Genomic DNA, 24,833 nt, shown 5'->3' on the forward strand with positions numbered 1-24,833 from the left:
CAAGGTGAGGGGAAGACCATTAACCAGGAAGGCCTGAGCACGTTCTTCAAGACTGATTATACATTAGGTCACAAAACAGCATCAGGAAACTTAAGAAGACCGAAATCAAACCAACAATCTTTTCTGTCTGCAATTGTCTGAAACTGGAAATCAATAAGAGGAAGGAAACTGGACACAAATTGGTGGAAATTAAGAAACACACTCCTGAACAACCAATGGGTCAAAGAAGAAATCAAAAGGGAAATAAAACATAACTTAAGACAAATGAAAATGGAAATACAACATACCAAAACTAATGGGATGCAGCAAAAGCAGTTCTAAGAGGACAGTTTATAACAATGTACACCTACATTAAGAAAGAAAAAAGGTCTCAAATAAACAACTTAACTTTATTTCTCAAAGAACTAGAAAAGGAAGAACAAACTGAGTCTCAAGTTTGAAGAAGAGAGGGAAAAATACAGATCAGGACAGAAATAAATGAAATGAAAAACCATAGAAAAAATCAACAAAACTAGAGCTTTTTTAAGATAAGGAAACCCTTAGATAAACTCAGAAAAAAGGAGAGAGGGCTCAAATAAAATGAGACAGGATACAATAGAAATACAAAGTACCATAAAACAATAGTGACATTACACACCAAGAAATTGGATAATCTAGAAGAAATGGATAGATTACTAGAAACATGCAACTTGCCAAGACTGAATCATGAAGAAATAGAAAATCTGAACAGACCAATGACTAGTGAGGCGACTAAAGCAGTAATCAAAATTTCCCAACAAAGAAAAGCCCAAGACCAGATGGTTTCACTGGCAAATTCTATCAAATATCTAAAGAAGAATTAACACCAAGCCTTCTCAAACTCCTCCAAAAGATTTAAGAGGAAGGAGCACTCTCAAACTCATTTTACAATCCAGCATAACCCTGATGGGATTGTGGCTCAGACCGTAAGGAATCTGCCCGCAATGCAGGAGACCCAGGTTTGATCCCTGGATTGGGAGGATCCCATGGAGAAGGAAATGGCAAGCGGCTCCAGTATTCTTGCCTGGAAAATCCCATGGACAGAGGAACCTAGCAGGTTACAGTCCATGGGGTCGCAAGGAGTCGGACACAACTGAGCGACTTTCACATAACCCTGATTCCAAAGCAAGATGAGGACCCTACGAGGAAAGAAAATTATAGGCCAGTATCTCTCATGGATATAGATGCAAAAATGCTCAATGAAATTCTAGCAAACAGCATTCTACCGTACATTAAAAGGGTCATATGCCATGATTAACTAGTATTTTTATCCCTGGAATGTTAAATATATACAAATCAATAAATATGATACACCATATTAATAAAATGAAAAATAAAAATCATATCACCCCGATGGATGCAGAAAAAAAATTTGACAAAATTCAACACCCTTTCATAATAAAGTATCTGCATTATCCATTTTATTGGCTCACAATAATATTTTTCAAAATAGTAAGACATTTGCTTCTCTTCTTTTGTGGAAAAGCACAAGGAAGCAAACAAAAAAGTATATCCCACCCCTTATATTCCACATTGAACATTTTGGGATTAAAATGAAAACAAATCCATCTATGAGATTAAAGATTCAAGCTACAAAAAGTTACAAAACAAATAGTGAAAGTTGAAAGCTACTTTCCTTTTTCTAGCTCCTCAACCCAAGGTTAAATACCTCTATTAGTTTCTTATGATTCCTTCAAGACATGCAAAAATTACTACATATACTTATTTCTGCTGTTCTCTCTTTTTGTTTGTTAGTCTTTAACATAAAAAAAATCACACTATACACAGTTATTTACTTGACTTTTTTCACTTAATCTATGTTGGTGATCATTTTTTAACTGCAAGGTAAATATATCTTTCTCTTTCTAACAGCTACATTAAAAAATTATTTGTTAGACTATGCCACAGTTCTCTAAGATGGATATTTTGGGGGTGTTTCTGGGTTTTGCTTGTTGTTGTGATTTTATGATTAATCAATAGAAGATCTTTGTACTTATCTTAACAAGTGTTGCCAGTACATCTAGAGACAAATTGTTTAAAAAAATTTTTTTTTTAATTTGGCCATGCTACACGATTTGTGAGAACTTAGTTCCCCCCACCAGGGATTGAACCCATGCCTTGGCAGTGAAATGATGGACTCCTAACCACTGGACCACTGGGGAATTCTTTACAGAGAAATTCTTAAGCATTAGGGCCTGGGTTAAATAACATGTGTTTTACCAGTAAATAGAAAAGTTGCACCAGATAACATTCCAATAAGTGTTTGACAGTGCTTGTTTTCCAATATTCCCCAAGCACTGGTTATCAAACATTTCAGTTGTTTCCAAACAAATTATAATTGGCATCTTGGAAAAAAAAAACTCACTGGCCCAGTTGGTGTCCTTGATGTGACCTAGTAGCTTAACATGGGGGAGAACCTTCCCCTAACTCCCTGCCCCCATCCCCAAACTCCTTGGGAGAAAAGAAAGCCTGGAGGAGTCTTGAGTCCACAATATGGAAGCCAAGAACATAAGCAACTGAAGTTAGATCTTGGCTAATTTGACCCGTGTGTGTTGATGTGCCTTTTGAGACAGAGCCTCCTTGCACCCAATGCTTCTGTGTGGCCTTACCTGGATCCCCAAGAAGATGCAGAGATACCATGGTGGGATATCCAGGATGCCATAAGCCAGCTGGCTGCTGCTGGGAGTCTTGAGCTGGCCATCCTTCTTCCTGCCTTTGTCACTTTCATGGGAGCTGAGCACACCATCACCCCTCTGCTGGGAAAAAGACAAAAACACATTTGAGCATTTCAAGAAGAATCAAGTGCATTTTGATGCCAAAAGCTTGGCCTCTATGTACCAGTGTCAAATCAAATCTCGGAGACAGTTTTGGATGAAGTAGAAAAGAATAGCTTATTGCTTTGCCAGGCAAAGGGGAACACAGTGGCTCCTGCCCTCGAAAACCGTGTCTCCACCCAGAGGGATTTGGTGAGAAGTTTTATAGCAACGGCTCAAGCGTGGGGCTGCTAATAAGATTAGGCCATGTACAGTTCAGTTCAGTTGCTCAGTTGTGTCCAACTCTCTGTGACCCCATGGGCTGCCGTGCCAGGCCTCCCTGTCCATCACCAGCTCCCGGAGCTTACTCAAACTCATGTCCATCGAGTTAGTGATGCCATCCAACCATCTCATCCTCTGTCATCCCCTTCACCTCCCGCCTTCAATCTTTCCCAGCATCAGGGTCTTTTCAAATGACTCAGTTCTTCCCATTAGGTAGCCAAAGTACTGGAGTTTCAGCTTCAGCATCAGTCCTTCCAATGAACATTCAGGATTGATTTCCTTTAGGATGGACTGGTTGGATCTCCTTGAAGCCCAAGAGACCCTCAAGAATCTTCTCCAACACCACAGTTCAAAAGCATCAATTCTTTGGTGCTCAGCTTTCTTTATAGTCCAACTCTCACATCCATACATGACTACTGGAAAAACGATAGCTTTGACTAGATAGACCTTTGTTGGCAAAGTAAGGTCTCTGCTTTTTTTTTTTTTTTCTTTTATAACTGAGATTTTATTGGTTGTTTTGAGGATCACTACACAGACATTTCAATTTGTACACAATTCTTCACATACGTACCAGAAATCTAAAATATCATGTAGTTGTGATTCTTAACAGTTATTCCAGTGACTTTCCAGCTTAAAATTTGGAGCAAACTTTCCTTAACAGGATATCAAGTATCAATATCTTCAAATATTGATATGCTGTTACATAAGTCCCACTGATTCACAATTTAATATCATATACACTACATACCCAAACTGTCAATCGTTCACAGCACATTAACCAAGTTACTGGTCTCTGCTTTTTAATATGCTGTCTAGGTTGATCATAGCTTTTCTTCCAAGGAGCAAGCGTCTTTTAATGTCATGGCTGCTGTCACCATCTGCAGTGATTTTGGAACCCCCCCAAAAAAGTCAGCCACTGTTTCCATTGCTTCCCCATCTATTTGCCATGAAGTGATGGGACTGGAAGCTATGATCTTAGTTTTCTGAATGTTGAGTTTTAAGTCAAATTTTTCACTCTCTTCCTTCACTTTCATCAGGAGGCTGTTTAGTTCTTCTTCGCTTTCTGACATAAGGGTGGTGTCATCTGCATATCTGAGGTTATTGATATTTTCCCTGTAAATCTTGATTCCAGCTTGTGCTTCATCCAGCCCAGTGTTTCACATGATGTACTCTGCACATAAGTTAAATAAGAAAGATGACAATATACAGCCTTGACATACTCCTTTTCCGATTTGGAACCAGTCTGTTGTTCCATGTCCAGTTCTAACTGTTGCTTCCTGACCTGCATACAGATTTCTCAGGAGGCAGGTCAGATGGTCTGGTATTCCCATCTCTTGAAGAATTTTCCACAGTTTGTTGTGATCCACACAGTCAAAGGCTTTGGCATAGTTAAAAAAGCAGATGTTTTTCTGGAACTCTGTTGCTTTTTCAATGATCCAACGGTTGTTGGCAATTTGATCTCTGGTTCTTCTGCCTTTTCTAAAACCAGCTTGAACATCTGGAAGTTCACGGTTCACATACTGTTAAAGCCTGGCTTGGAGAATTTTGAGCATCACTTTGCTAGTGTGTGAGATAAGTGCAATTGTGTGGTAGTTTGAACATTCTTTGGCATTGGCTTTCTTTGGGATTGGAGTAAAAACTGATATTTTCCAGTCCTGTGGTCACTGCTGAATTTTCCAAATTTGCTGGCATATTGAGTGCAGCACTTTCACAGCATCATCCTTTAGGATATGAACTAGCTCAACTGGAATTCCATCACCTCCACTAGGTTTGTTTGTAGTGATGCTTCCTAAGGCCCACTTGACTTCACATTCCAGGATGTCTGGCTCTAGGTGAGTGATCACACCGTCATGATTATCTGGGTCATGAAGATCTTTTTTGTATAGTTCTTCTGTGTATTCTTGCCACCTCTTCTTAATATCTTCTGCTTCTGTTAGGTCCGTACCATTTGTCCTTTATTGTGCCCATCTTTGCATGAAATGTTCCCTTGGTATCTCTAATTTTCTTGAAGAGATCTCTAGTCTTTCCCATTCTATTGCTTTCCTCTATTTCTTTGCATCAATCACTGAGGAAGGCTTTCTTATCTCTCCCTGTTATTCTTTGGAACTCTGCATTCAAATGGGTATATTTTTCCTTTGCCTTTCCTTTGCCTTTCATTTCTCTTTTCACAGCTATTTGTAAGGTCTTCTCAGACAACCATTTTGCCCTTTTGCATTTCTTTTTCTTGAGGATGGTCTTGATCCCTGCCTCCTGTACAATGTCACCCACATCCATAGTTCTTCAGGCACTCTGTCTATCAGATCTAATCCCTTGACTCTATTTCTCATTTCCACCATAAGGGATTTGACTTAGGTCATATCTGAATGGTCTAGTGGTTTTCCCTACTTTCTTCAACTTAAGTCTGAGTTTGGCAATAAGGATTTCATGATCTAAGCCACAGTCAGCTCCTCGCCTTGTTTTTGCTGACTGTATAGAGCTTCTCCTTCTTTGGCTGCAAAGAATATAATCAATCTGATTTCGGTGTTGACCATCTGGTGATGTCCATGTGTAGAGTCTTCTCTGTGTTGTTGGAAGAAGATGTTTGCTATGACACAGAAAACTAACCAATCTGATCACATGAACCACAGCCTTGTCTAACTCAATGAAACTATGAGCCATTGCCATGTAGGGCCACCCAAGATGGACAGATCATGGTGGACAGTTCTGACAAAACATGGTCTACTGGAGAAAGGAATGCCAAACTACTTCAATATTCTTGCCTTGAGAACCCTGAACAGTATGAAAAGGCAAAGATAGGACATTGAAAGAGGAACCCTCCAGGTCAGTAGGTGCCCAATATGCTACTAGAGATCAGTGGAGGACTAACTCCAGAAAGAATGAAGAGATGGAGCCAAAGCAACAACAACACCCAGTTGTGGATGTGACTGGTGATGGAAGTAAAGTCCGATGCTGTAAAGAGCAATATTGAGTAGGAACCTGAAATGTTAGGTCCATGAATCAAGGCAAATTGGAAATGGTTAAACAGGAGATGATAAGAGTGAACATCAACATTTTAGGGATCAGCGAACTAAAATGGACTGGAATGGGTGAATTTAATTCAGATGACCATTATATGTACTACCATGGGCAAGAATCCCTTAGAAGAAATGCAGTAGGAATCATAGTCAACAAAAGAGTCTGAAATGCAGTACTTGGATACAATCTCAAAAACGACAGAATGATCTCAGCTCATTTCCAAGGCAAACCATTCAATAACATGGTAATCCAAGTCTGTGCCCCAACCAGTAATGCTGAAGAAGCTGAAGTTGAATGGTTCTATGAAGACCTACAAGACCTTCTAGAACTAACATCCAAAAAGGATGTCCTTTTCATTATAGGGGACTGGAATGCAAAAGTAGAAAGTCAAGAAACACCTGGAGTAACAGGTAAATTTGGCCTTGGAGTACGGAATGAAGCAGGGCAAAGGCTAAAGAGTTTTGCCAAGAGAACACGCTGGTCCAGCAAACACCCCCTTCCAACAACACAAGAGAAGACTGTGTACAGGGCATTGCTTTAATCTGGTCTCAGGAAATCTGATGAGAACCTTGTTCTTGGGCTTCCCTGGTAGCTCAGACAGTAAAGAATCCACCTAAAATGCAGGAGACCCAGCTTTGATCCCTGAGTTGGGAAGATCCCCTGGAGAAGGAAATGGCTACCCATTACAGTATTCTTGCCTGGAGAACTCCATGGACACAGGAGTCTGGTGGTCTGAAGCCCATAGGGTCGCAAAGAGTCTGATATGACTGAGTGACTAACACACATGATCTTATGAGTTTGAGATTCCTTTAATCTGGAATGAAGAATGGTGACATCTTCCTCCTTAAAAAACTAGGAATAAAACCACCATATGACCCAGCAATCCCACTCCTAGGCATATATCCTGAGGAAACCAAAATTGAAAAAGACATGTGTATCCCATTGTTCATCGCAGCGCTATTTACAATAGCTAGAACTTGGAAGCAACCTAGATGTCCATCGACAGAAGAATGGATAAAGAAGTTGTGGTACATATTCATAATAGAATATTTTTCAGCCATAAAAAGGAATGCATTTGAGTCAGTTCTAATGAGGTGGATGAACCTAGAGCCTATTATACAGAGTGAAGTCAGAAAGAGAAAGATAAATATCATATGCTGCTGCTAAGTCACTTCAATCGTGTCCGACTCTGTGTGACCGCATAGACGGCAGGGAGCCCACCAGGCTCCACCGTCCCTGGGATTCTCAAGACAAGAACACTGGAGTGGGTTGCCATTTCCTTCTCCAATGCATGAAAGTGAAAAGTGAAAGTGAAGTCGCGCAGTCGTGTCTGACTCTTAGCGACCCCATGGACTGCAGCCTACCAGGCTCCTCTGTCCATGGGATTTTCTGGGCAAGAGTACTAGTACTGGAGTGGGTATATACCAATGCACATATACAGAATCTAGAAAGATGGTACTGAAGAATTTATTTGCAGGGCAGCAGTAGAGAAACAGACAGAGAGAATAGGCTTATGGACATGGGAAGAGGGGAGGAGAGGTGAGATGTATGGAGCGAGTAACATGGAAACTTACATTCCCATATGTAAAATAGATAGCCATGGGAATTTGCTGTGTGTCTCAGGAAGCTCGAACAGGGGCTCTGTATTAACCTAGAGGGGTGGGATAGGGAGGAAGATGGGAGGGAGGTTCAAGAGGGAGCAGATATATATATACCTATGGCTGATTCATACTGAGGTTTGACAGAAAACAACAAAATTCTGTAAAGCAATTATCCTTCAATTAAAACAAACAAATAAATAAAAAGAATGGTGACATCTTCTATTTATTGGGGGTTTTAGTCCTTTTGTTATTGTTGTTCAGTAGCTAAGTCATGTCCCACTCTTTGTGAACCCAGCACTGTAGCACGCCAGTCTTCCCTGTCCTTCACTATCTCCTAGACTTTGATCAAATTCATATCCACTGAGTGAGTGATGCTATCTAACCCTCTCATCCTCTGTCATCCTCTTCTCCTTTTGCCATCAATCTTTTCCACCATCAGGGTCCTTTCCAGTGATTGGGCTCTTTGCATCAAAAGGCCAGAGTATTGGAGCTTCAGCATCAGTCCTTCCAATTCATATTCAGGATTGATTTCTTTTCGGATTGACTGGTTTGATCTCTTTACAGTCCAAGGGACTCTCAAGAGTCTTCTCCAGCATCACAACTTGAAAGCATCAATTCTTTGGCACTCAGCCTTCTTTGTGGTCTAACGCTCACATCCATACATGGCTACTGGAAAAACCATAGCTTTGACTACATGGACCTTTGTTGGCAAAGTGATGCCTCTGCTTTTTAACATGCTGCCTAGGCTTGTCATAGCTTTCCTTCCAAGGAGCAAATGTCTTTTAATTTTATGGCTGCAGTCACCATGCACAGTGATTTTGGTGCCCAAGAAAATAAAGTCTGTCACTGCTTCTACTTTAGTTCTTTAAAGAGCTTGAAAGATACTGTTTTATCTCTTGAGGTGGAACCAGGAACCTGCCCAAAGCCTGCACTATTGTTTCCTGGCTGCTCTCTGTTATCTCTGAATCCCCTCCTTTCCCTGGTTAGCAACTGTTTGAATCTACCCTTTGGGACTCAGGGAAGGTCATGGAGGCTGGAGTCTGTTCCCCACAAACAAGGAACAAGGGACATGGAAAGGCTTCTGTGCCCAGGAGCCCCAGAGGCTCCTGCTTAGTTTCACTTTCTTATTACAACCAGACAGATGGACAGCTTTCTAGAGGCAAGAACAATGGTATTATGATATATGCTGGCCAGCTTGTGGTTTCTAGATTCAGACTCAAAAGACCAGTGACTTTGTATATTACACATCTGCAGCAAGCCCTAACAGAAAATAAACTTTGTGGAAGAACGAATGGGGATCAACTCCATGGGCAGGAAATGGGCAGAGAATTCCTTGATGATTCATTTAGTGGTTAGGACTTCATGTTTTCACTGCCAAAGGCATGGGTTCAATCCTTTGTCTGAGAACTAAGATCCCACGTGGTGTAGCCAAAAAAAAAAAAAAGAAAGAAAGAAAGAAAAGTGGGTTTCTCAAGAAAAAGTGCAAGGAAATAGGGATTCTGACCCAGATGGTGTAGCTGCCAGGGTTTATGCTCCCACAGGCCAGCCCTGTGCCAAAGCCCTTATCCTAATGTGTTTATTACAATGGACTATTTCCTGCCATCTCTTCTGCTGGAACTGAGTTCCTAGAATGCATTCACTGTGCCTTACTCTCCTTTGTTGTCCCAGCTTCTAGAACAACTCCAATGCTCAGTGTAGACTGTGTAAATGGCGGAATGAATGGATATAACACAAATGTAAATAAGTGTAGAGCATATAGAATGTTCTAGGGTCAATAGACAGAGAAGGCAATGGCACCCCACTCCAGTACTCTTGCCTGGAAAATCCCATGGACAGAGGAGCCTGGTAGGTTGCAGTCCATGAGGTTGCTAAGAGTCGGACATGACTGAGTGACTTCACTTTCACTTTTCACTTTGATGCATTGGAGAAGGAAATGGCAACCCACTCCAGTGTTCTTGCCTGGAGAATCCCAAGGACAGGGGAGCCTGGTGGGCTGCCGTCTATGGGGTCGCACAGAGTTGGACATGACTGAAGTGACTTAGCAGCAGCAGTAGCAGCAGGATCAATAGCCAAGTTACATTCCTTTAATGTTACTCCAAATTAACTTCAAATCATAAACTCTCTCCTCCAATTTATTGGCTATATAGTTTAAAACTTGGGCAAATTATTAACATGTATAAGCCTTATTTTTCTGATCTGTGTAACAAAAATGTTAATAACACTTACTTCATAGATGAAAAATTTAAATTGGAACATGAAGAAATGGGGAGATGTTGCTCAAGGGATACAAACAAATAGTTTAACATGAATAGGTTCTGGGAAACTAATGTACAGTGTGGTGATTATAGTTAATAATTGTATTATATATTTGAAAGTTGCTAAGAGAGTAAATCCTAAATGTTCTCAGCACAAAAAAGAAGTGGTGACTGCATGACGTGATGGAGGTGCTAACCACTAATAACTGCTGCTAAGCCACTAAGTCACTTCAGTCGTGTCCCACTCTTTGAGACCCCATGGGCCATAACCTGCCAGGTTTCTCTGTCCATGGAATTCTCCAAGCAAGAATATTGGAGTGGGTAGCCATGCCCTCCTCCAGGGGACCTACCCAGCCCAGGGATCAAACCCAAATCTGTTAAGTCTCCTGCATTGACAGGCGGTTCTTGACCGCTAGCGACACCTAGGAATCTATTAATAACTGCTATGGCAGAGACATTACTTTGTCAACAAAGGTCCATCTAGTCAAGGCTATGGTTTTTCTAGTAGTCATGTATGGATGGGAGAGTTGGGCTATAAAGAAAGCTGAGAGCCAAGAATTGATGCTTTTGAACTGTGGTGTTGGAGAAGACTCTTGAGAGTCCCTTGGACTGCAAGGAGATCCAACCAGTCCATCCTAAAGGAGATCAGTCCTGGGTGTTCAGTGGAAGGACTGATGTTGCAGTTGAAACTCCAATACTTCAGCCACCTGATGTGAAGAGCTGACTCATTGGAAAAGACCCTGATGCTGGGAAAGATTGAGGGTAGGAGGAGAAGGGGACAACAGAGGATGAGATGGTTGGATGGCATCACCGACTCAATGGACATGGGTTTGGGTGAACTCCGGGAGTTGATGATGGACAGGGAGGCCTGGCGTGTTGCAGTTCATGGGGTCGCAAGGAGTCGGACACGGTGTCAGGTCAACATGGCGGGCTGGCCAGCTGTTTCAGCACCAAGCAGGTGGCTGGAGGGTAATCGAAAATGGCATTACAATGCTGTCAGGTTCAATGAACTGGGCTTCATGCGAGATGACACAATATATGAGAATGACGATGTAGAAGAGGCCATAAGAAGCCTTCCTGAGAACCTTTATAACGACAGAGTGTTCCACAGTAAGACAGCACTGGACCTCAGCATGAGGCAGCAGATCCTGCCTAAAGAGCAGTGGACAAAATATGAGGAGGATAAATTCTAACTTGAACTGTATCTGAAAGAGGTTATTCGGGAAAGAAAAGAGAGAGAAGAATGGGCAAAGAAATAATTTAGTAGTCTAAATCTGTGGGTACAGCTGTTCTCAAGGTATTTTTATGAAGTTGGTTCAACGTGAAATGTACAATGTAGAACTATTTGGGCTGTAAATGTATTACTTTAAATAAATACCATAATTATTGTTGGAAAAAAAAAGAGTCAGACATGACTGAGTGACTGAACTGAATTGAACTGATGGTGGTAATCATTTTGCAGCATATAGTTGTATCAGGTCAATGTCTTAGACACTTTAAACTTACACAATGTTATATGTCAATTACATCTAATAAACCTGGGGGAAAAAACAGAGCATGAAGCACATAGTTCTCTGCCCTGCACAGTGAGCCTGCCCAGTAAATATATTATTTGCTATAACTATGATAAGCTTCTGGTCCCATGTTTCAAAGGCTTTTAACTCACACTTGAGTAACATTAGAGCAGCTGTAGGTGAGAGGAACAGGAAAACAATGTCTTCAGTGTGGCCAGAGGCGGGTAAGGCCACCAGCACGAAGACCAGGAATTAGGTGACAAGCCCCAGCAGGGTCCTGGGCCCTGGTCAGACCACAGAAGAAGAGCAGGTTCTGCATATTGGCACAGCCAGGGTACCCTGAAAAATAGCGTGGGCTTCTCACAGAGAAGTTCTGGAAAAGATGTTAAAGGCACATATACCAACACCAACCTCCATGGTCAAGCACCCTTTACTCCAGCACAGCCTCAAAGAACAACTTCTGAACTGAAGCTGCACTATGACTCCTGGGAATGCTAATCACTTCAATGCTATGGGCTCCTCCTATAGAAGAAATCTGCTATTTTTTTGTGACTATATTGATATAAAGATACATTATTATATACTAAAAATTTTCTCTTTCATCTAAAACTTTTTTTTTCCTTCTGATTTTGAAAGAAATGGGAGCAAAATTGTGGGCACAGACACCATGGCTGCTCTCCCTAAGGATCAGTGGCCCTGCTCTGGAGAAGGAGGAGAAGCCGATGAGTGGAGGGCAAAGGGCCACCAGTTGCTTTGAAGTGGAGAGAGGCAAGAAAGTCACCAGTTCAAGAACTGGGTATTTGTCCCCTACCACTTCCAGGACAGCACTGGTCCCTGCTGCTGCTGCTGCTAAGTCGCTTCAGTCGTGTCTGACTCTGTGCGACCCCATAGACGGCCTTAGGGAACATTATATTCTAAGACAGGGTTTCCCAACCTCAGCACCATTGCCATTTTGGACAGGATAATTCTTCCTTGTGTTGTGTGTGTACATGGCAGGGGTTGGGGCTATATCATGCACCCCAGGATATTTAGTAGCATCTTTGACCTGGATCCACTAGATGCCAGTGGCAAGCCCCTGCCCTCGCCTTCAGTTGTAACAACCCAAAATGACTCCAGACATTGCCAAATGTCACCAGTAGGGTAAAAATCACCCCCAGTTAAGAACTGCCATTTTAAGAGTATTGTTCAGATCCCACCAGGGAAGCTGCAACTAAGGACAGGTCTGTCTGAAGTGGGGAGTGGGTGGGATGGATGTGCTATCTCCACGTGGAGATAGAGGAAGCCAGTCCTCCTCTTCCGTGGGATGGAGCACTGGCAAACCGGATCTCAACTCCTTCCCAGTACGTGGGGGCCCCATCACTGGTGATGGAGAATATTTCCCAGAGCACTGAGGTCCAGGCAGTGGGAGGAGCTCAGGGCTGCGTCAGGCTTGCAGAGAGTGGGTGGACTGAGTCAGCCACAACACAGGTCTGCAGAGTCACCCTGTTCCTGGGGCTCAGTGCAGCGTTTGCCCATGAATCTATTATTTAGTTTCTGAAACTTAAATGTAAGAGTTTTGCTTCTACTCATCTATTCAGCAATGCCTGGAAGCATGCCTCCCAAACCAGCTCTAGGAAGCCTTCCCTGACTTTTCTCCATTCCTGCCTCAGACTACAGCCCCAGGCATGCCTCACAGCCATAAAACACGTTTCCTCATCTAAAAGGCCATAAAGTCCCATAGCTTCTCTACTCCATTGCTAGCACAGAGTTAGTGCTCACAGCACAATCTGTTGAGTGAGAAAATAAATAAATGAACACATGTATAAATTAATGACCATGAAGATTCTCTCATCAACTTTTAAAAATAAACCCATAACTGGTGAGAACTCTTTGGAAACATTATGCTGATCTATTTGGATTCCTGAAAAGAAGGCTGTACTGATGCAGCTTTGGTACTTGGGTTGGATGTGAAAGAAGGGTGGTTTTGCCTAAGCCAAAGATAGCCTGGAGGATGCCCGAGGGAACTCCGGAGCACTTCTCGCGAGGTTTTAGTGACCACGTGGTGCAGTCAGTGGGCACAGCAGCAGCAGAACCCGCTGAAGAAAAGAGGAGGGGCAGAAGAAAAAAGAGTGGCTGTTGATTGGCTGGCTGGTTGATTGACGCTGCGGAGGCTACACAGATAACAGAGCGCGCACATCACTGCTCAGACTGGAAAGTGTCTGCCTACAATGCGGGAGACTCGGGTTCGATCCCTGGGTCGGGAAGATCCCCTGGAGAAGGAAATGGCAGCCCTCTCCAATATTCTTGCCTGGAAAATCCCATGGACTGAGGAGCCTGGTAGGTTACAGTCCACGGGGTCGCAAAGACACGACTGAGCCACTTCACTTTCACTTTCACTTTCCCCTCTCTCAGACTCTGTGTCCCCTTCTGACTCTGGGAGGGTTGCAGAAATGCTCAAAAGTGTATGTGGCTTCCTGTTATGCGCGCCTTTGAATGAGCTCACACGACTCGGGCAGGTACAGCTCTAGCAAATTCACCTCATACCTTCTCCCAAGACCCCCTTGGAATTCTCAGAAAAGTGAAGGAAGGGGGCGGGGGGGGGGAAGGGTTGTGGGGGGGATACTAGGGGGGGATGTTAGTTTGGGGCCTCCCCCCCGCCACATTTAAGAGTCAATGAATGACTCAGGACTTCCCTGGTGGTCCCCTGGTTAAGATTGCCTTCAAATGCCGGGAGTGAGGGTTTGATCCCAGGGCAGGGAGCTAAGATCCTACATGTCCAGTGGCCAAAACAACAAAACATGAAACAGAAGTATTGTGACAAATTCAATAAAGACTTTGAAATTGGTCCACATCAGAAAAAATCTTTTTTAAAAAAAGTCAGTGACTCAAAGAGTGTTCTCAACCTGATGACTCTGAATATTCTGTTTTGTCTGGATATCAATCTGGATCTGATGAAGTTATGGAAACCACTTCTGTAATTTACAACACTTTTCTGGGAAATTGTCCTTGTATGAGGCTCAACATGGAAAAAAAAAAATTAGAACTTAAGAGTGGAGAAAAGCTATCTTCTTTGAGAACAGCTGGTTCTTCACTCTGATAAGAGTGTGTGACTTCTGTGAAACACATCAGCTATGGCTGGTAGAAAGCACACAGCCTGATCAAAATACATCTTTTGCTCTAAAGCACTTTGTGTCACTTACATAAAATGCTGGGGCAAAAAGTAAAATAAGCAGGTACACAGTGGCTAAGATTCCTGTGTGTCAGAGATGAGTCACTAGCATATTAAAGATATACATGGAAACGTGACATCCCAGAGATATTGTAGAGCAGGGGCTTCCCAGATGGAGGTGGAAAAAGCCCCACCTCAGGGCATATCCAGATGAGGGAAGTGACTTTATCCCAGGGGAATCTCTGGTCAGTAAAATTTTGTAACTCTCAGACTTCCCTAGTGGCCCAGGGATTAGGATTCTGAGCTCCCAATGCATGGGGTCCAGGTTCAATCCTTGGCCAGGGAACTAGATTCCACATGCCTCAACCAAGAGTTCACATGCTGCAACTGAGACCTGGCATAGCCAAATAAATAATTTGTTTTTAAGTCTCTGACTCATAGTAGCAGAAGAATGCCTCCAAGCCCCTTTTTGAAGGAAGAATAAACTCTTAATGAAGCTTCCCCATGAGTCAGCACTGGTATGAGAAGATGGGCCACAAGCTTTTCTTCTGATTGGAAGAGTCTATCAGCTCAATACATGGGCTGTAATTTCACGAAAACACTTGCTCAAAGAGGCATTTGTTGAGGTGTGGCATTTTATAGCGCTTTACAGTTTGCAAAGAGCTTCCAGTGCAACCTCTCGTTTGATTCTCACAACCCAGTTTCCAGAGAGGAGACTGAGGCTCAGTGAGATTACACGGCTTGTCCCAGGTCCCCTTGTAAATGGGAGAATGGAACTCTCCTCTCCTGGTCGAGGGCAGTTGCTGGCAGATGCATTCCTGTGTGTGCAGGGACAGCCTGCCGTCTCCCTGGAGCAGAGCAGGAGGAGACTAGCACAGAGGGAACAGCGATGGGAAGGAGGATTCCTGGGGGGAAATGAACCCCTTGGCCCTCTGACTCCATCCATCCCCCACACAGCCTCCCACTCCCCAACCTGCCCCCTAGGTTTGTTTCCTAACACTTCCAGTCAACTGACTCTAGCCATTGGGATTGTCCAGGTCTCTCCAAACATGACTGGGGAATCTGTCTTCCCCATGTTTATATCCCTAGAAGGTTCTAACAAAGCAATATGCACAGGAAAACCAAAACATCTCAGAAAAGTGGCCTTTTAATCTGGGTGCTGAGATCGAGGCTTTGAGGAAAATGAAAAGACAGTTCTCTGAATAAAGACAGATATGTGCCTAGACCCTACCACTCCCTACTGGCCTTAGGTGTGCTAAAGATGTGGAAAACATCACAGCTTTCAGAAATAGAGTCTTCAACATATTTCCCAAGTTGGGTTTTTTTTTTTTTTTAATGTGTCTATGAGATGGTAACAGAGTGTTTAAAAATTTTTTTAAAGGTCCAAAATGGAGTAACTAATGCTAAGCCCATATCAGCCAACCAAGACTTAATACCTAACCTAATTAATTGCATGCAGTTTTGGTCTCTTACAGGAATGTAACCTTTTGCTTGTCCGTCTTGAATTATCTGGTCAGAACTAATGAGGTGATCTGCCTGGTAGACCGCTGCTTTTCAGGAAAGTGACTTGGCCTGAAACAATCCACTCTTTGATAGAATAACTTTGCCATGCCTCCTTCTGCCTTTTGTACAGCTCCTCAAAGCTCCCATCTATCTTCTATGATGGTATGCTGTCCATTTCATGAATCACTGAATAAAGCCAATTAGAGTGGACTTCCCTGGCAGCCAAGTGGTTAAGACACCACGCTGTCCCTGCAGGGGGCCTGGGTCCAATCCCTGGTAGGGGAACTAAGATCCTGCATGCTACGAGGTGTGGTCAAAAGACATAATAATAATTTAAAAAATAAAGCCAACTAAGCTTTAAATTTGCCCTGTTGAATTTTGACTTTCAGTAGTAGGAATTCTGAGAAGAGAGGAAATTTCTCTGAGGTGCCTGTCACAATTTTCCAGAAGAGTCAGCCACAGTCTCTTTACCAGAAGGCTGATTAGCAGTGGGCAAAGTCTGGCGGCCGGGCTCCAGGGGACAGTTCTGAGGGCCCAGCCCAGGCTCATGCGTGGCACCTGTCCCACAGAAACCACGGCTGGGCCTGGTGGGGAGAGGCTCTGTCTGGCTATGATGGGCAGAGGGTCCCCCCTCAGTCAGCTCCCCCCGCCCCCTGCCCCGGTTGTTTTTAGGGGGCCAAACTAGGCTGGAAAGAATGGTGGGAGCAGGGCTCAAGGACTAGCTGGAGAGGCTTCCGGGTGGGTTATTGTCACTACTTCTCTGGGCCTCAGCTTCCTTGTATGTAAAAGAAGTGCATGCTTCGCTGGCTTGAAGGGAGAAAACAATGCTGGGACTTCAGCCATCCGGTCAACAGGTCAGTGCCTCTCTCGCTCCCTGTATGTGTGCCTCCCCTCATTCTCTCTCTGCTTTCCTCTTTCTCTTTGCTTTGCTTCAGAAAGGGTTTCTGATCAAAGAAATCATAATGCTGAGAAACCTGGAAAACAAACACCTAGATTCAACAGAGTAAAACAAAGAGGACCTTTCAGCTCTCCCTTCTTCCTTTGTAATTCTTTCACAGAGTTTAGCACCGAGGGTGGAATCTTTGCCTTGTGAGGGTGGCGGCAAGAGAACAGCTGTGACAATTCAAAGTCTCACTTAGAACATGAGCCACCTTGCTTATGAATCCGCGTTAGGACTCCACGCTGGGACCTTTCTCCAGAGTCTTTCCTCTTTTCGGCTACCCCACCAATCTGCCTGCAATGCAGGAGACCTGGGTTTGATCCCTGGGTCAGGAAGATCCCCTGGAGAAGGGAATGGCAGCCCACTCCAGTATTCTTGCCTGGAGAACCCCATGGACAGAGGAGCCTGGTGGGCCACAGTCCATGACGTTGCGAAGAGTCGGACAGGATTGAGTGACTAATACTTAACACACCCCCCACCGCTATCATCCCCTCTCTTCTACCAGCACTCACCAAGGGGTTGGGGTGCTCACAGCTGGTGATGGCAGAGTTCATGGCCGCCTGGGGTCTTCTCGTTTTGGCTTCCTCTCAGAATAGAAAAGAAGCGAAGCTGCTGCAGGAGAGGAAGATTAACTTCTCACAGCCTGCTGAAATAATAAGAGAGAGGGAAAGACGAGGATCTGAGAGGGTGGGGCCTCCAAGCCCCACCTGCTGGTCTATAACAGACACCCCCTCCAGCCCTCTGCGGTCACTGCAGGGGACCAAGGTACACCTAGTGATAGTAAGCGTTGCATCATTTGAAAAGTGTGGGTAGTTGCAGAGAAGTTAATGATCCCCCATGGCACCAAGGAGACAAATCAGGTGCAGCCTGTTGAGATGTGGCAGGGCAGCGCTTTCCGGAAACCAGGTTCCCAGGGGCAGGAGAAGAGGGGGGTGAGGCTCTGGGCCAGACATAGAGGCTTTTCTGTTTTCTAAAGCTGATTTCTAGTGACTGGTTGAGCTGGAATGAAAGCATTGCAAAAGTGACACCAGCAGCCTGGCCCCTGAGATACACTGACACAGTTGTTAGGGAGGGACTGCTGACCCTAGATGCTGACCTGGGAGAGGCTACTAAGTCTCATGGGTGGAGCAAAGACCTCAGGTGAGAGGCTGAGAAAAAATGCTTCTACTTCTTGGGTGCCTGTCTCCCTAATATGCAGAAACTTCTAGCAACCTACCTATTGGAGAGACAAATCCAGGAAGGCATAGTCTCGGTCTTATCCCACACAGAGTACTAAAATGCTCCTCTAAAACTCTCGATAAACTCCACTCTTTGAAGTCCAATGGGGCTTCCCAGGTGGTGCTAGTAGTAAAGAACCCACCTGCCAATGCAGGAGATGTAAGAGACATGTGTTCAATCCCTGGGTCGGGAAGATCACCTGGAGGAGGGGATAACAACCAACTCCAATATTCTTGCCCAGAGAATCCCATGGACAGAGAAGCCTGGTGGCTACAGTCCACAGGGCTGCAAAGAGTCAGACACGATGAAGCAACTTAGCATGTATGCACATGAAGGCCGATGCAAGCAAATACCTGTTATTCATAATGATGGAATGTTCTAGAACAGATAGCACTGGGACCCAAGTTTCAGGAAACACATAGTGGGACATACATAGACACTGATAGGAGTCCGCCCAAGAGGAAGCCCTGAAAAGCACAACAATGAGAAGCTTGACATGGGAGGGGACAGAGCTGACTTAGGCTTTAAGAGAAAAACCAAGGTCACAAGAGAGTCAAAGGTAGTTGACCTTTACTGAATACTAACTGAGCACTGCACCATACCTTTTCTGTTTTTCTTACTAGCTGTTCACTACAAACTATCATTCACATCCTTATTTTACAAAAGGATTAAAAATCCTATAAATTCAGATTTTTCTAAGATTAAGAAATATGGGTGTCGATAGGTTAAGCTATTTGCCCAAGATTCGTAGCAAATGAAGGAGCTGAGATTCAAACCCAGATAGTCTTGTCCTATAGCCCACGGGGCTCAAGGAGATGCCCATCGGAGCCAGGCAAGTGTTCTGGGCCTGGAGAGGGCTCAGGGGACACTGTCCAGGGAGTGTGGTCAGAGAGGCTTCCCCACACCACCCAGAAAGGAAATGTGGATCTTCTCCAAAAGGCACCTGGGGCCCCAAGTCCACTTGAGAAGGGGAAGTGAGTCTGCTCAGCTTCAAGGGGATGAGTCTTGCGGGGGTTGGGATCCCCAGAGCAGGCTACTTCTGCAGTCCCCAGGGCGGGGAGAGGCAGGAGGTGAGGACAGAGGGCCGGAGCCAACAGTTACATGGACAATGAACAGCACAAGCTCTGTTCGTTGCTCCAGGAAGGCCTGGCTTAAGGGGGGGGGCTAGGAGGGTCCAGGAGTGGGGAGTTGACTGCACTGCCCCCACACCCCCGACCCTCACAGACCTGCGGGCAAAGGCAGAGTTGGGGTCACCTTCAGGGACAGCGAGGAAAGAGGTGTTTTCTCAGACTCTGCCCTCCCCACACTGGAGGCCTGGCCTCGCAGGCTCTGACTTTTCCTCTCGCTGCCAATTTCTTGGATGGACAATTAAACTCTTCTATAGACTGAGGTAAAACGGTGCTGGGTTAGCCACACAAGGAAGGTAAAGCAGAGAGACGGGCTCCTCTCACCCCTTTGGCTGGCTGCCTGTACAGTGTGCTCAGCGTCTTCCTCCTCCTTCAACCTCAGCACCTCTTCCGGGGCTGACACTCTGTCTCACAAGGCTCTGTGCTGGGTGTCCTCCCAGCGTTGGCCCCTTGGCCTGTGGTCTCTGCCACTGTTCCTTTCTTGCTCAGTGCTGTGAGGAGCCAAGCCGGCCGCCCCCCCTCCCCTACTTTTCCTCCACCTTCCACACCTTAGAAGTCATTTTCAGGGAATTCCCTGGCGGTCCAGTGGTTAGGGCTCGGTGCTTTCAATCCCAAGGGCTCCACTTCAATCCTTGGTCAGGGAACTATCTCACGACCCCCACAACCAAAAAAGGAAAAAAAAAAACTAAGTTACTTCCACAGATTTGTCCCTCCTCTCATCCTTGACTGGGCCTGGCTTTGAAACAGGAGGGAAGGGCCCTCGAGGACTGGCTAGAACTGACTAGATGGTGGAAGAACCGACTCCCAGCAGCCCCTGGGGCCTCATTATAATATATTAACATGCTGACGACACACCCACAGCCACCATGACACTTTCGAGGCTGACCATAAAAGGCCAAAAAGTGGGCAGTGGCCCAATTCCTAGAAATCTCCACCGCTTTTCCAAGATAGTTGAAATAATCCTCCCACTCATTAGCCTACAAAATTGTTCTTGCTTATTTGCTAAGTCCTGTCAGACTTTTTGCAACCCTCTGGACTATAGCCCACCACAGACAGGTTTCTCTGTCCATGGGATTTCTCAGGCAAGCATACTAGAGTGGGTTGCCATTTCTTTTTCCAGGGGAATCTTCCAGACCTAGGGATCGAACCTGCATCTCCTGCATTGGCAGACAGATTCTTTCCCACTGAACCACCAGGGAATTATGAAATTACCTAGTCGGTATGAAATTACCCAGTTGGTAAAAACTAACCATCCCATGTTTCAGGGCCTCTTGCCTCTTGAGATGGCTCACACTCTGTGGAGTGTGCTTCTTCTACGACAGCGCTCACATTCTGAGATGACCTCATGCCCTCCAGCTGCTCTTGCCTTTTAAACTGTCCAGATACTGTCTGTGGAATGTGTATTTCTCCAAATAAATCCATATATTACCTATTGCTTTGTCTCTCACTGAATTCTTTCTATGCTGAGCTGTAAAACCTGATCTTCAGTAATTCTTGAGACCAGGTGTGTGATTTTAATTAAAAGACAGTGGGTTCAAAGACAGTGGGTTCAAGTCTCATCTGAGTTGTGTGGTTTCAGCTTCTGCTACCATCTCTTACCCCAAAGCCTCAGAGGTACCCCAGCTCTCCCATTTCCTCGGCTATCCCAGACGTTGGCTCACCCCTGCCTCCCTGATTAGAATGATCCTGCTACCATATACACACACTAGCCTGAGATTCTCCGCTACACATTCAATACAGTCACATGTGATTATTTATTACCCTGTGTTTCAAGTTACAGAAATCTTGCTGTTCAGTCACTCAGTCATCTCCGCCTGTTTGCAACCCCATGGACTGCAGCATGCCAAGCCTCCCTGTCCATCACCAACTCCCAGAGCTTGTTCAAATTCATATCCATCAAGTCCGTGATGCCATCCAACCAGCTCATCCTCTGTTGTCCCCTTCTCCTCCTGCCTTCAATCTTTCCCAGCATCAGGGTCTTTTCTAATAAGTCAGCTCTTCACATCAGGTGGCCAAAGTATTGGAGCTTCATCTCCAGCATCAGTCCATCCAAAGAATATTCAGGGTTGATTTCCTTTAGGATTGCCTGGTTTGATCTCCTTGCGGTCCAAGGGACTCTCAAGAGTCTTCTCCAAAACCATGGAAATCTAGTAATTTGTTCAAGCAATGACAGTTTTAAGAATATGAAATAAGAATAAGAATATGTGGTCTCTCTAGAAACCTATCGGAGATGGCACTGGCAACCCACTCCAGTATTCTTGCCTGGAAAATCCCATGGGTGGAGGAGCCTGGTAGGCTGCAGTCCATGGGGTCGCGAAGGGTCAGAAATGACTGAGCAACTTCACTTTCACTTTTCACTTTCATGCATTGGAGAAGGAAATGGCAATCCACTCCAGTGTTCTTGCCTGGAGAATCCCAGGGATGGCAGAGCCTGGCTGTCGTCTATGGGGTCACACAGAGTCGGACACGACTGAAGTGACTTAGCAGCAGCAGCAGCTAGGAACCTATGAAGGTTCCTCAAACACATGAAGGAGTTAAAAACTCTTCCATTACATTTTCACACATAAACTTCTAATCCAAGATCTGAGACAGTTCCTCAGGCCCCAGGCACTTTGGGAGGAGAAAGGCACTGAGTCTCTCCATCTATAATGCACAATAGTCCCACTGAATGCACCATCTTTGCATGTGGAATAGGCTACACAAGGAGGCTTGATCTGGACTGATTGAGGTCAGATAGATTGGTAGTTGGTGGTCGTAGGAGGGAATCTGCCGGGAGACAGCCATGGGGCAAGGCATACCTGATGGCAAGAGTGAAAGAGGCCGACAGAGTTTCTCAGAAGGTCAAGCTAAACTAAGGGTTTTACCACTGAGAATCTGCTTAGTCTTCCCCGATTTTCCGAGCTGGAACCATCCTGACCCCGCAGCAGCCAGTCCATGGACTTCAGGGTTTACTCTGCCCCTGGCTGCCCGGCTTGAGGGTGAGAGGCCAGTTGTATACTCAGTTGCTCAGTTGGGTCTGAAACTTTGTGGCCCCATGGACTGTAACCTGCCAAGCTCTCTGTCCATAGAATTTTCCAGGCAAGGATACTGGAGTGGGTTGCCATTTCCTACTCCAGGGGATCTTCCGGACCCAAGGATCGAACCTGTGTCTCTTGCATCTCTGGCATGAGGGTGAGAGGCCAGTTGGAGCACTGCAAGCTCCTGGCCACTGCCTTGGATGCGTGATGGAATTTTGCTGGGATTGGGGGAAGGGAGGGATTCTCTCTTCGTCACTAAACCTGAACCTACAGATGTCGCTGCCAACAGCCACCTCATGACACAGAGTCTGTGAAGTAAGCCAACATGAAGAAGAGAGACCAGGCCCTAGTGATATTTGAATCCATACATCAAGCCATATACCTCAGGTAATAAGTTCTCCTTTTGGCTTAAATCAATCTGATTTTTGTTTTCTGTCATTTGAAGCCAAAAAAAGAAAAAAAAATTCCCATATTTACACTTTTCTCTCTAGTCCTAGACTGATTCTTTTTCTGGAATAACTTACACAACATTTACCAAGGTCTTACCCTTCAGGAACAATGATTATTAAATTTCAAAAGCAATAAAAATAACTTAAAATTGACTCCAATGCAGACAACCTCAACATGCTTCTACACAATAGAATCCATTGTTTAAAATGTGACACAAACAACCCAACAGAGTAACGAGGAAGCAGGGTAAAGGCTACTTGTCTCTGAGATGCTTCACTCAAATGAAAACTTGATTTGTTCATCTTTTTTTAAATTTTAATTGAGGGATGATTGCTTTACAGAACTGTGTTGGTTTCTGCCAAACATCAACATGCTGATTCGTTAATCTTATACTCTTGATGTGAAAGGCCAAGAAACCAACATTAGTCATGGAGGCTGGCATTTTCTAAATGTTCATCAAGTCCTGACTTGTTTTAACAGAAGCTGAATTCTGTTTAGACTTTTAGGTTTGATTTTCCCAAGTTATTTACTTCAAATTTTGATACATGGAGCTTGGGAAAATGCTTCAAGTGGATTGTGGCTTTTAATGTATGACCTCCTGGTCTAAATATTAATAATTCCCATACTCAGTTAAACCTCTGTTATAATGCAGAGATTGGTAAACTGACTCACAGACTAAACCTGGACCATGGCCCATTTTTGTAAACAGAGTTTTCTTGGAACACATCCATGCCCATTCATTTATATATTCTCTATTGCAACTTTGGTATTACAAGGGCAGAGTTGAATAGTTGTGACAAGATAGAAAGCCTAAACTAATTTACAACCTGACCCTTTATAAGGGAAAAAAAAAGCTTGCTGATTCCTGGTAGAGAATATCAGTTTGAAAATTAAGTCTTCAGCATGTAATTTTTCCATCTATAATGATACAACAGAGGTACAATTTAAATAAATGAAGTATAGCTAAGAACTCGTTAAAAATTCTGTTTTTCTCCTCTTTTTTATATATTCTTTTCAGATTCTTTTCCATTGTAGATTATTACAAAATATTGAACACAGTTCCCTTGCTCTACAGTAGGTCCTTGCTGTTTTTCTATTTTATATACAGTAATGTGCATCAGTCTTATTTTCTCTTTTTCAGTTGCTATCCCTTTGTTTTTCTTTTCCAAAGCTGCTTGACAGGAGCAGTCACCTGTTGTGGCTTAATAGGAACATACCAGGCAATTTGCCAGTTACACTATTTTCTCTTTCTCTTCTTGTGCAGACTAAATGCTTCTGCGAATCCTTTAGCTCATGTCTGTCTCTGTGTGTCCACTTCCTTCTGTTGGGCAAGCGGGGCCCTGGGAAGAAAACCCAAGTCGTGTCAGGGGAGACAGGGCTGGACGCCTGGATGAGATGGTACTGACCAGGGGACTGCTGTCTGTCAAACCAAAATCCAAAACCAGCTTTTGGAAAGGGGGGTTGAAAACTATTACTCTGATACAGGGCTTCCCTGGTGGCTCAGAAGATGAAGTATCCGCCTGCAGTGCGGGAGACCTGGGTTTGATCCCTGAGTTGGGAAGATCCCCTGGAGGAGGAGTATTATAGAGTATTACTCTGTCCAGTCGGAGAAGGCAATGGCACCCCACTCCAGTACTCTTGCCTGGAGAATCCCATGAACGGAGGAGCCTGGCAGGCTGCAGTCCACGGGGTCGCTAAAAGTCAGACACGACTGAGCGGCTTCACTTTCACTTTTCACTTTTCACTTTCATGCATTGGAGAAGGAAATGGCAACCCACTCCAGTGTTCTTGCCTGGAAAATCCCAGGGACGGGGGAGCCTGGTGGGCTGCCGTCTATGGGGTCGCACAGAGTCGGACATGACTGAAGTGACTTAGCCACAGCAGTAGCAACTCTGTCCAGTACTTGCCTGGAAAAGAATCCCCATGTACAGAGGAGCCTGGTGGGCTACAGACCACGGGGTCACAAAGAGCTGGACACAACTGAGCGACTAA

The 24,833-nt window shown here is 44.5% G+C and overlaps 1 protein-coding gene and 1 pseudogene across 2 annotated transcripts in view; one reads left to right on the top strand and one right to left on the bottom strand.

The window, feature by feature from the left end:
• LOC136170600 (solute carrier family 23 member 1-like) overlaps nt 1–17,643 on the bottom strand; it is a 56,869-nt gene extending 39,226 nt beyond the window's left edge. The window contains exons 1-2 of one of the 2 annotated variants that reach the window (XM_065938927.1): nt 17,542–17,643; nt 2,628–2,771 (exon numbers count right to left, since the gene is read on the bottom strand). In XM_065938927.1, coding sequence (XP_065794999.1) covers nt 2,628–2,771; nt 17,542–17,583 — 186 coding nt within the window. In that variant the 5' untranslated portion in view covers nt 17,584–17,643. Of the gene's footprint in view, nt 1–2,627; nt 2,772–17,541 lie in introns of those variants that run through there. The other variant, XM_065938928.1, reaches the window with a different exon arrangement.
• On the top strand, nt 10,848–11,183 carry LOC136170994 (cytochrome b-c1 complex subunit 7 pseudogene; annotated as a pseudogene).
• Nucleotides 17,644–24,833: the final 7,190 nt, after the last annotated feature.

Source organism: Muntiacus reevesi, chromosome 6 (genome assembly GCF_963930625.1).
Source record: "Muntiacus reevesi chromosome 6, mMunRee1.1, whole genome shotgun sequence".
NCBI classification, from domain to species: Eukaryota; Metazoa; Chordata; class Mammalia; order Artiodactyla; family Cervidae; genus Muntiacus; species Muntiacus reevesi.